Source organism: Brassica napus, chromosome A7 (genome assembly GCF_020379485.1).
Source record: "Brassica napus cultivar Da-Ae chromosome A7, Da-Ae, whole genome shotgun sequence".
In the NCBI taxonomy this organism is placed as follows: Eukaryota; Viridiplantae; Streptophyta; class Magnoliopsida; order Brassicales; family Brassicaceae; genus Brassica; species Brassica napus.
The window spans coordinates 21575524-21588345 of record NC_063440.1 but is presented as its reverse complement, the minus strand read 5'-3'; the positions used below and the strand labels follow the sequence as shown (position 1 = coordinate 21588345).

The 12822-nt window shown below is 32.3% G+C and overlaps 1 protein-coding gene across 2 annotated transcripts; it reads left to right on the top strand.

Annotated features, from left to right (window-relative positions):
• Positions 1-5404: 5404 nt before the first annotated feature.
• Positions 5405-7868, top strand: LOC106353832 (chorismate mutase 3, chloroplastic). 2 transcript variants are annotated; one of them, XM_013793641.3, is made up of 6 exons: positions 5405-5966; positions 6667-6892; positions 6959-7045; positions 7137-7280; positions 7352-7376; positions 7514-7868. In XM_013793641.3, the coding sequence occupies exons 1-6, from the start codon at positions 5809-5811 to the stop codon at positions 7762-7764; spliced, it is 891 nt and encodes a 296-aa protein (XP_013649095.1). In that variant the 5' UTR covers positions 5405-5808; the 3' UTR covers positions 7765-7868. The 2 variants fall into 2 exon arrangements, with proteins under 2 accessions (XP_013649095.1, XP_013649094.1); XM_013793640.3 differs by having other exon boundaries at positions 5409-5966; positions 7352-7444; positions 7525-7868.
• The last annotated feature ends 4954 nt before the right edge of the window (positions 7869-12822 follow it).

Sequence of the window (12822 nt, the reverse complement as noted above, 5' to 3'; positions counted from 1 at the left end):
TTTGGCCAAAAGTGTATTTTTGCGATTTTGGTGAGAAAATACGTTTTTGCGATTTTTGCGGAAAAGTATTTTTTTGGTTTTTGTGCGATTTTACGGTTTTGGCGGGAAGTGTTCTTTTACTGTTTTGGTGGAAAAGTACATTTTTACGTTTTTGACAAAAAAAGTTCATTTTTAGGGTTTTGGCCGAAAAGTGTGTTTTATGAAAATTTGTGTTTTTACGCTTTTTGTTGTGAAGTGCATTTTTGCGGTTTTGGTGGAAAAATGTGTTTTGCGGTTTTGACGAGAAAATGTATTTTCGGTTTTTGACAGAAAAATGTATCTGAAAAGAATTAGGATTTTGGTATTGAAAAAATTATTTTGATTTTAAAGGTTATTTTTGTTATTTGTCATTTTGAAATAAATTAGATGCATCTGCATCGAGAAACACCATCAAGATTCTTTCTCATTTGAGTGAAAATTTAAGATAAGTTTTAAAAAATTCAGATAGATGATCCATCTGAATGTAGTATTTTAATATACAAAATGAACATCGATTTGCATTTTTACTTGGAAAAGAGTTGTTTACGGTTAATTTTACTTTTTATTTTATTTTTGATTGAAGAAATAGTTGCAAAGTTTCAAATGAAGCAAAATTTGGTTTTCCTTAAAGATGAAGCATAATAAAATAAAATACTCCTACTTAATAGTTGACCAAAAAATTAAAAGACTTAATAAAGTACGCATTTAATTTTTGATTGAAAAAATTGTTAGAAAGTAATTAAGTGTTGATTCCTGCGTGTTGTCCGTCTTGGATATGACAAGATTACAAGAATCTAGCCAATGTAATCCACAAACCACTAAACGGCCACGTGGAATTTCTCGATCCTCATGATCATTATATAACCATATTTATATTCCCATAATTGCAATCCTTCAAATAGCACTCAATCAAAACGAATCTTCAAAAATCATGGAGCGATACTGTGTCAAAAGAAATTAAAAAGTGGATCAGCTGATCAGTGGATTATTTTTAAAGTAAATGGTTGAGAGCCAGACACATGTCTAGGTGATCTCTAACCATTATTCTAATATATTGTTGAAAACATGTAACATATGTACCACACGCTAGAACCCTACCAACATATCTATACAGCTGTAATATTAATGCGTCTACGTTTAAATTTGTGATTTAATTATATACAATCAACATTGTCCATATAAATTCCTGTGTAAATATGTGCATGTATCTTTTGGGAAACCATCATATATATGCATATGACCAAAGAATTTAGTGTTAATTTACACATTGAAAGAGCAATATTTCGCTTCGCCATTTATGGGTTTCGTCTATCGCACTCGGTGATATATACTGATAATAGAACGCTAGCATCTAGTGGCGAATCATTTGTGCGTACACGCAAGAGTGACACCTACCTAAATTTCCACAATTCATCTATAGCCCCGTAGGCACTGTTATTTAGTTATTCGATATACATTATATAGTCGGTAGTTAAGAAAAGAGTAAATTATGAATAGAAAATATCAATAGTGTATACGAATCCTGTTGGATGGAACCATGAACAGTAGAGTTTGCAATCATTAAACGCAAACGCTCTTATATGCAGTATTTGCACTTTTCCTCGTATTATTAATTTATTATTCACAAATTTGAAACGCTAGCATGAATGAAAACATCACCTGTAATTATATTCTTCGTCTGTTTATATATCTCACGTTTTCAGTCTACACTTGAAACAATAAACTGTAGTGAGATCATGATGTAAGCAATTTCTTCACCATCTGTTTGTATTTCACGTTTGTCTAGCAATATTATTTTTCAAACATAATGGATAGGACGCACATTCATTTAATTATACATAACATAATAACAATTTTTAAAAGTAGTAATCATGTATCATCAATATATATACATGCACGACAATGTGTTTTCGGATTATATAGCATATTAGCATGTTATCGAAAAAGTTACATATTATTTTTTTAGAAATCATGCACGAATCACTTAATAAAATGTTATATAACCAAAATGTTTTTAACTTATAAAAATATTTCAAAATCATTTGCGAAACTTATCAGAAAATATAGGGTTATCTAGTGTTTACGATTTTTTACTTCCATTTTTTGCATTTTAACTAATATGATTAACAATCGTGCTTGCACTTGTATATAATTTTATGTTCGTGAAAAGTATAACATGGTGCTTATGTTTAAGTGTTTTTTGCTTGTAATTGACAAATTATTTTGGTAATGAAAACAGTAAACCAGTAGCGGAAAAATAAAAAAGATATAAACCATAAAAACAAATACAAATATAATACAGATATTACCAGTTTAATTAATTAGAGAATCAAACTACTATTTTAGATGGCTATGCGATGGTATTAGTTAATCAGATCCGTCAACGTCGATAAAAGTGGGGACATGGTGCGAGATCGAGTCATAAAGTTAGCATAAGTCAAGTGTCATCAGCAGTCAGGAGCGATGCACCTTAAACATCGAATTCGACCATACAATTTTCATGGAATATACCCGCAGTTAAAATTTCTCTTAACTTCTAAGTTTTAACATTATAAAATAACAAAAAGCATTGTTTTGAAAAAAACACAGAATCATGATTACAATATGAAAGAGAAAAAGATTGCGAATCCATGATTCATATACGACCATGTTCGTTCTCTTCTCGAAATTGACACTAAGGATCACGATTCAATTAAACAGTGAACCAACCTTTTGTAATGGAAAAGATAATTCATACTTAAGCGACCGTGATCTAGCCATCTAGGAATGATCAGTACCAGAGCCGTGCTCGTGTTACAAGAAAGGCGCCTTAGGCCCCCAGTTTGTATTTTATATTTTAGGGCCTCCATTTTAGTATATTTCACTTCATGCTAGCTGTTATAGAATTTAAACTTTCATATGTATTCTTAAATTACTATTTTTATTCTTCTCCTCATTTTTCAGATTTTGTATCAGAAATTTTTTTAGCTCATTTAATTTTATTTCTAATATATGTCGTAGTAATACATTTCTAACTCCACCTTTTAACCTATCTAAATTAACATATATTTGATTAAATCGTTACAAAGTTATCATAGATAATTTTAAATATGTGTAGTTTTTTTAGTAGACTATATAATTTATATTCTTGTAAGAAAATTTTTGTTTGTTTCATCATATGAATTTATAAATATAGATATATAATTATCCAGGGGTTTATGTAATACATGTTTACTAAAAAAAATTATGGAAACCTTTTTCTTTTTCTTTTGGTGTAATATGGAAACCTTTTTTATTTTAGCCATAGGCCTCCCAACACCTAGGCACGGCACTGATTAGTACATGTACCCCGCTTGGGACGTTTCATGTTATTCACCAGAGGAGAAAAATCCCTACACCGATTTCATATTAAAAATGATTTTTGATATTGCATTTCAGAAAGAAAAAGCATTAATCGGGTTATATGAATTAATAATACTTGAATCGTATACGTTCTTTAAATATATACAAACTTTAATCGGGTTATACCAATTAACCGAATAATAGTACTCGACTCGTAGGTTCTTTAAACCTGTACCAGTTATTTAGCATATACCCAAAATAGAACTATATCATTCCATTTTCTGTTCGGTTGGTTTACTTATATAAACACCCGTTACTTAACTAGATAGATTTGAGCCGAATGTATAAATATTATAATGGGCCGAACGAAATTACCTATGGACCCAAATAAATGCGAATACTCTTGACTTAGAAAGTAACGATGGTCAAAAAGAGCCAGAAGCCATCTCTACACGAAAGGGAGTATGGGACAACCAACTAGGTAAAGTTCTACTCGATATAGGGATGTAAAAATGGGATTTCTTATATGAACAAGACGTATATATTAGTTTATGGCACTATCCAAAATGTTAAGACGCGATAGAAGTTGTGTTATGTTCTCCTATTCACCTGTCATGTTCAAATGCTGGTTCAATGTTGAATAGTTTGATCGGACTTAGTAAAGAAAGAGGCAAACTCAATTGTGGGTTACTTCGAAAGTGTTTTATTGATAAGAAAAGAATGAGGTTTCATAGTGCATGAACTGAGGAAAAATTGGCACTCGTTAGAGTTGGCCGGAAAAGTACAAGTCGGCAAAAAATAATAAAAAATAAAATACTAATTTATAGCTGTCAGCCTCTGTTTTTCCAGTTCGGATCTCATTCTTGATTCTTCTTGTCCTTCTTTTATATGTAAACCTACTTTTCTTATTTCCCTAAGTCGGTTTAACCTAATGGGCCGAGTTGTGCTTTACAGGCCTTTGGACTGAGCGTTCGGGATATTGAGCCGAGCTCATGGCGCCAAGTAAAGTCAAGCTGTCTAGCTAGGCAATAGCAAATGAATATGAGAGTTGTTTATTCTGGAGTGGTGGAAAGTGGATTGGCTTATTATGAAGATTGACATTTAGGGGGCAAGGGGGCCGAAAGCCACCTTATCGTTATACGTGAAGCAGATGCCTCTCGTCTTCTTTCGAGGCCAAAAATGATGCATAAAGACCACAACATTCATACTATGTTGGTTGTTAGGCACACCTCTGCACAATTGGTCATGCAATGTCGAGCTTGACTCTGAACAAGTGCTCATGTTGACGTCGGGCTCGCCTCTTCAACCAGGTTCGTACGATTGTCAGGGGTGTCGTTTAACAAGGTGGACATATGCCTAAGTTTGTATATTTAACTGAGTTAGTTTTCTCTTAGATTTGGAACAGTCATTTATGAGAGTGAGAAACTCTCATTCACACGAAATATGTATACTAGATGTATTGTCAAAATGATAAATCAAGACTTTAAATGGTAACCACATGCATCAAAATAAATAAAGGGTTAATATATGAAATTTGAAATGAACATTTTAGTTATATAGGCTAAAATGAAATTTTAATTATTCACTACAATTAGTTATATTTTACAGATTTATTTAATATTGTAGAATGTATAACATCAAGTGAATTTAAATACTAGCGATAAAAATCAAGAGAAAATGAAAACGTAAGAAAAAAAGAGAGTAAAAGAGTAAATATTTCACATTTGAATTCCTTTATAAAAAACTAAGATAGAAAACAAACTAGCACAACAATAACCAAAAATATAACCAAAATAATAGATACATGAAAGTTGGAACCCAAAATTATATATCTAAAGTGGAGTGTGAGACATTTGCCTTTTTTTTAGCACATGAGCCTGCATGACCCTGATAAATTATTATCTTTTTTTCTTTCTCATATATCAAAAACCATCGAAAAGTAATTTCTTGGAGGAAAAATATACCTCCAACTACAGTAAATCACAAAACTACATAAAAAACTCTATATAATGAAAATCGCTAAAAGATGACCCATATGATACGGTCGATGAAACAAATCAAATCATAGTTTGGCTCGAATAGATTTGCCCAGTTTAAGGCCAAAAGCAATGTATGTCAAGCTCGAACCACAATGACCACCAAGTCTTGTAAAAATTTCCATTTCAGTGGAAACATAGAAATAGAATCTCCCAAGAGAAAGCAGAGAGTTTAAACATCTGAGCCAAAGTCATGGCACAGAAACACATCCCTTTTTTTTCTCGGACAGTCACATTTCATGACAGAACATAAAGTTAAAAGAAGGATTAAAGCACTGTGATTCCATTACTCACCGAATCTCTCTTCTGTCCTTTTTCTTTCTCCTTCCCACCCCCATTTTCTCTCCTTTCCCATTTCTTTCTTCTTTTTTCTCGTGATTCTCCGGACGCAACCCGCAGATTCAACCCGACAACAAACAAGGTTCTATCGGGGATGGAGGCTAAGCTACTGAAGAACCCCACTATTTACAACTCGCCAAGACTCAGTCTCGCGGCTCATTCTTCCACACCTGTCTCGTATCTACCGGGTATATCAAGATTTGGACAACCTGGCGCTCTCCCACTCCGTCTCTCCGCAGTAACACCGATCCGGTAATAGTGTTTTCTTGTTTAGTTAAAACGAGAAAGAAAGAGCCTTTGTGCATGCCACATGTGTTCGATTTTATCTACACTCGTCTGTCTTTTTCCGTTATTGTTTTCAACATTCGATGTAACTCTTGTTTCTACACGACATAGTCTTGACCTGAGCTGTACGGTAAAACAATGTTTGTGTACTTGTAAGATTTAGTAAAGACATGCATGTCTGTATAATGGAGGATTTAATCTAATTATCTTTTATAAAAACTGACACGTTTTTGGAGTAGATATAGAATAAGCTTCATTACTGTTTGATCCAAAAGCCTAGGATCTTGTTAAATGCAAATCTTTGTCTGTCGTTTTCTTTAAAATTTTTTAATGATAATTATATTCCATGATGCCATAGTGTTTTAGCTGAAGTTGATTAAGTTTTTGGATTATGGTAAGACAAGACATTTATGTGTATAATGGAGGATTTAATCTAATTATCTTTTATAAAAACTGACACATTTTTGGAGTAGATATAGAATAAGCTTCATTACTGTTTGATCCAAAAGCCTAGGATCTTGTTAAATGCAAATGTTTGTCTGTCGTTTTCTTTAAAAATTTTTAATGATAATTATATTCCATGATGCCATAGTGTTTCAGCTGAAGTTGATTAAGTTTTTGGATTATGGTAAGACAAGACATTTATGTGTGTGGCTATTTGTTTCAGATCCTCCAGGAGGGGCCTACGGGTGGATGAGAGTGAGAGCCTGACACTTGACAGCATAAGAAACTCTTTGATTCGTCAAGAGGACAGCATTATCTTCAACCTTCTTGAGCGAGCTCAGTATCGGTACAACCCTGATACTTATGACGAGGATGCTTTTACCATGGAAGGGTTTCAAGGATCTTTGGTCGAGTTTATGATCAGAGAAACCGAACAGCTTCACGCTAAGGTCGAAAAAATAAAACCAAGCTTCAAAGTTAGCTTATAGTTTCTGATTGTGTTGCTTGAAAATTAGGTGGACAGGTACAAAAGTCCAGATGAACATCCCTTCTTCCCACAATGCTTGCCTGAGCCAGTCCTTCCCCCTATTCAATACCCACAGGTGAAGTTAAAGGATCACACTCAAGATTGTAATGGTGCGATGCCACTTATGCATATGACACATGTAAAGTTTCTATTCTCTCTTGTACCAGGTTCTACATCATTGTGCCGATTTGATAAACATCAACAAGAAGGTGTGGAAAATGTATTTCAAACAACTTCTTCCCAGACTGGTCAAGCCAGGGGACGATGGTAACAGTGGTTCATCTGCTCTCTGTGACACAATGTGTTTACAGGCAAGAAACTTTTGGCATGTGATATTATTACTAATGGACCTAAAACTTTCATTTGCATGATCTCTTTGCAGATACTTTCAAAAAGAATTCACTACGGTAAGTTTGTTGCTGAGGCCAAGTTTCGTGAAAATCCATCTACCTATGAAACAGCCATAAGAGAACAAGTACTCTTATGCTGTAATGCAACTCTCTTTATTCATTATCTGTATGTTCTTTTGTCGTAAACTGGCTAGAGTCTTTCCAGGACCGGACACAGCTGTTGCGACTTCTGACGTATGAAACGGTTGAAGAAGTAATCAAGAAAAGAGTTGAGATCAAAGCTAGAATTTTCGGTCAAGACATAACAGTCAACGATCCAGAAACTGGAGCTACTGACCCTTCCTACAAAATCAATCCTAGCTTAGTTGCTAAACTATATGGAGAAGGGATCATGCCACTCACAAAGGAAGTCCAAATTGAGTACTTGCTTAGGAGGCTGGATTGATGTTTATCAAGAAGAAGGAACCATATCATTTGTATTTGATCTTAATTTATAAAACTATAATCTGACATAAGCACGGAAAGTTAGCTAGTTAAGTTGCCTGGGCATCGATTCTGCAAATGGATGAAATGGATATTGTGATGCATATAAAAACAGAGAGTCACAACAAATATAAAAAAAAGCAAAAAAAACATGACATACTGTTTGTCGATAATGAAATCGACTGAGTAGTGTAATGAAAATACCTATACAAGTTGGAAGAGTTTTTCATGCGCTGAATAATGAAAGTTTGATTACAATCGAAATTGAAATCATAGATTGCTCAATAGCTGATCTGATCCTTTTTTTTTTTTATCAACTGCTGACCTGATCCTAAAGGCCACAAAAAAAAAAGTAAAAGAACCTATAGCATGAAGGAAAGATCTAAAAAAATTGCAACAACAAACATAGAAATAAAGTTTAGCAACAAGTATCAACTGAGTTCCTAACACAAGTGCAGAAGTGTTTCCTAAATCCTTTGCTGATCGAAACCAGCTGAGAAGAGGAGCTGGCAAACACAACTTACAGTTATTTAATCCGTAGGTTTACAAGAAAATAAGAATTCTTTTGAACAGTATATATTATGTGAGTTGAACTTCTAATGATGATGTAACGTTACTAGTACAAACCACTAGACTATAGTTCATGGTCCTTGCCTCCTTGGTCAATCTTGAAAGAATTCTTAGTTTTAAGTTGTTGTCAAATTTTATCACTGAGAGTTTCCAGCAAAGGGTTTCAGGTTTTCAGAGAGACAAGTGCTAATGAGATTCGATCCTAAGGGCTTTTCTCTTCTTTTTTCCTTTTTGTTCCCTTGCTCTTCATCTTTGAATAGATCAATCTTCAGTCGCTTGTTATCTGGTGGCGTGGCTAGAATTTCTCCAGCGTTCCTCTTCGACCCGGTGAGTTTTCTCCTCTCTGGCTTCCTCAAGGGCGGTGGTGGGTTTTTCTCGTCCAAGCTCTCTGTGGTGGCGTGTTTATTGCTCGCATCAGTGAAGGGGGATAGCAGTGAGCCGTGTCGCGGATTTAGCGGTCATGAAGCGGTGGGTGTTTAGGTTTCGTTGTGACTCATGAGTAAGCCCCAGTTTTGGAGGACGGCGGAAGGTCATGAAAGGAGTCTCGACGGAGCTGCCTTTAGCTGGACCTGCTCTCTTTCCTGGATCCTTGCTTTTGTGGCTCTCGGTGAGCTTCTCACTCGTAGTCCTTTGCCAGTGTGCTCAGTTCAAGCGGTGAACATTTTATCCGATATCTGAATCCGTATTCGAACCCAACCTGAAAAACCCGAACCGAAGTAGTAAAATATCCGGTATTTAATTATGAGAGATTAGATATCCTAACTCTAACATGTAATATCTGAACCCGAATGAATATCAGAAGATAACCGAACATATGAATAGTTGACCTTATATTTCTAGTTTACTTCTCTAATTTTATTCAAAATATTTATATTGATATTGCACATGACTCAAAATCAGATAATATATATAGAATTATGGAAAAAAATCATTTGCTACTCACTTAAAATACATATCAAACTCTTGTTTCTTACATTAACAAAAATTGCCTCCAAAAATAAAAAATAACAACTAAATTAGTGTTTTTCTATTTTTAATAGTTTAATCTATTAAAAATTAGAAAACAAGTTAAGTTAAAAATATATATTTTAAATACAAAAAACTTAAATAATGAAGAATTTAATTTTTTCCTTTAAAATATAAATATCCAAACCCGAAATAACCGAACCCAAACTTAAAATACTCGAATCCGACCCAAAATGTAAAAATACTAGAACAGATTATGTACCTCTATACCGAAATACCCAAAAATCCGAAGTACCTGATTCGAACCTGAATAGGTATCCGAACGCACACCCCTACTCAGTTCTCCCCCCTCTTCCATGGTGGAGGTTTCTCGGTTGGATCCTCGCCTTTGGCACTTTGAGTTTGGAGCTCTCTCGAGAGCCGCAATGTTGCTTAATGTCTAGAATTTAAGTTTTTTGGCTCTTTTGTAGCAGATTGGCTGGTTAAACTTTATGTTTTATGCCGATGTAACTTATCTATTCAATTAAAACTAAAGTATATTTTAAAAATAACCCTTATTTTATCATAATAATGACAACTTATGTCGTCGAATTAATAACTATTAATCACAAATCCTTCATTTGTTAGATTATTGTTTAACCAAACTTGTAGTTATTCTCAGTAAATCATGTAACATGAATGGTACTGTCTTATACATGTGCAGATTATATATATATATATATATATATATATATATATATATATATATATATATATATATATATATATTTTTTTTTTTTTTTTTTGTCATCAGCAATGTGCAGATTATATATTTTAAGCAATCAAGCAAGCTGAAACTTCCAACCCATGAAGGTTGTTGTAAGGCTGGTAACACTAAGTTTGGTAGTAGCATGTTATACTTGGTTTCTACTGTAATGAGTTCTAACACTACAAGAAACCGGCTCATTTCTGACCGACGAACAGATTCCCGACAAAACGCCGGTCGAAAATTCTGATGGATTCCCGACAGATAGTTTCCATCATGAATATATCCGTTGGGAATCCGTCAGGAAAATTTCTGACGAATTTTCCATGAATTATTCCCGACAGAAATTATATGTTGGGAATTTGTCGGAATTTTTTTTAATTACCAAAACATATAATAAATAAAATGTCATCAATTTTTAAATTACATAAAATTATAATTTTATTAAAATAAATATAATAAAAATTATTTATTAATTTTTTTTTAATAAACACATTATAATCTATATCCTTTATCAAACTAATGAAAACAACAAATCATAAATTAATAAATTCTAAATTAACAGATTTATAAAGTTATATAAAACATTTTAAATATAACGTTTTAAAATGTTTTTTTAAAATATATAAATATATAAAAAAGTTATAAAATATGAAAATAATTCTACATAAAAAAAATATCTTGTAAATTTGAAAAATACATGTTTTGTAAAATATTATTTATAATAGAAGTATTTCTAAAATAGTAAATATCAAAAAAGCATTTTTTATACATTAAAACATTTATAAAAAACATTTATAAGTTTGTAAAATTATAATAAATGTTTTGAAAAAGTTTTTTTTTTAAATAATATAATTACTTTAAATTCAAAATATGTTTTAAATATCTTTTTGAATATTTTTCCAACACAAAAACATTAAATTAACAAATCCTAAAATTAATATCGAAATCTTACAAAACATTTTAATCCTAAATTCATTCAATCTTAAAGCAAAAATCTCTCCTTAAACTAACATCTAAAACTACATCTTAAAATCAAAATAAAAATCTCTAAAACTAATATTCAAATCCTTGAACCAACAACTTAACATAAAACTAATCTACCAATCCATTTTAAATAAAAAAGAATAGGGAAGAGAAATATTTTGTGTTCTTGAGGAAAAAAAGGAGTTTAATGTACTTTTGAAAGAGAAAAGAGGGTTATGTATTTGAGAGAGAATATTTTGTGTTCTTGAGCAAACTGCCTTAGGGTCCAACTTGTAAGTTCCTCATTTTAGTCTCTCTTTCAATTGGTTATATTGTATATATTTCGTTCTAAGCAATAATATATATATATGCTATTTAGATTTATTTTGTGCTATTTTAGACTTTTAGATTTAATTTATTATATATCTTCTTAAAATAATTATTTTATTTATTTTCATTTTTTAGACTTTGTATTATAATTTGTTTTAGCTTGTATGATTTAATTTTACTATTGTATTATAGTAATACATTTATAGGCTTGCCACTTAACATATCTAAATCAGCATATATTTAATTAAATAATTACAAAATCTTCATAGATTATTTCAAACTTGTATTTTTTTTGCTTAATAAACTATGTAGTTTGTATTCCTTTAGGAAATAATGTGTTCAATTTTTCATATGAATTTAAAAATATTAAATATATAATTGGTTGTAAGGTTTTATGTAATGAATATTTATTACTAATTATGGAAACATTTTTACTCTAGCCTTAGACCCCTAAAAACCTAGGCACAACACTGAAAGTAGGTGGTTAAAAAGCTAAATGCTATATGGTCGAATAATGGATTCAATGGACAATCAAGGAAACATTAGTTTTCACATGGCAGCCAACAGTGGCTACCTTGAACTCATAGAACTTTTAGCTCGGCCTATCTCTACTCTCCGTCAGAAACAACATGTGACACCTCCTTCATGATCAAATCTCGTGTTTCTAGACTCCAGTGTTTGAGAGGCTTGAAAACACACTGAGATCATGAACTTTCCTATCACATCCGCCGCCTTGAAGTCCCCCGGAGATGTTGTGAACTAAAAGTGAAGGGACACACAGCTTTTCACTTTGGCAATCCCAGGGAATGTTACTTTGGAGTTTGTTTATATGCTCGTGTCTGTGAAATTGATCGGTATTAAGATCAAGGATGATTTTGGCATGACTCTGTTTGATATCATCAAGCACAAGCCACACTTTCCAACGTTAGATCTTGTTTCGATGGTTGGTCTCATTCAGTGGGACGTTCAGTTGTCGTGTTCAAGACCATCACAAGTGTGGTCGCGTTTCACTTGGAAATACAGAGGAAATGTTTGCAATCTAAAATCTTGACTCGGGGTATTTGCTTAATTGGCCAGCTAAACGTATTGGACAAGAATCATCATTTGTATACTCTACATGAATCACAAAAGGAAGCTTTTAGATTTTTTTTTGTAGCATTTTAATTCTGAATTTTGCCTTGCCTTGTTAAAGTTTCCAACATTCAAAAAAGTAAGAAAACTCTTTACACAAATTCACAACACATTATGCAATTATTATCAAGAGAAGAAATCATTTATCTTTAAAAAACAGTTTTATGCTATAGAGAAGAAAAAATTAGTGTTCTTTTTATCAATCTTTTGCCTTTTAAACGGTTATAAAATATTTATATATAAATTCATTATATCAAATAAAGAAAAACTTTACAGCAATTCTAAATTGTTTCAAGTTTGCTATTCTATCTA

Coding starts and splice junctions, on each gene's coding strand:
- LOC106353832 (XM_013793640.3), top strand. CDS start 5,809: ATGGAGGCTAAGCTACTGAAGAACCCCACTATTTACAACTCGCCAAGA. Junction 5,967..6,666: donor TCCGCAGTAACACCGATCCG/GTAATAGTGTTT, acceptor TATTTGTTTCAG/ATCCTCCAGGAGGGGCCTAC. Junction 7,046..7,136: donor CCCCTATTCAATACCCACAG/GTGAAGTTAAAG, acceptor CTCTTGTACCAG/GTTCTACATCATTGTGCCGA.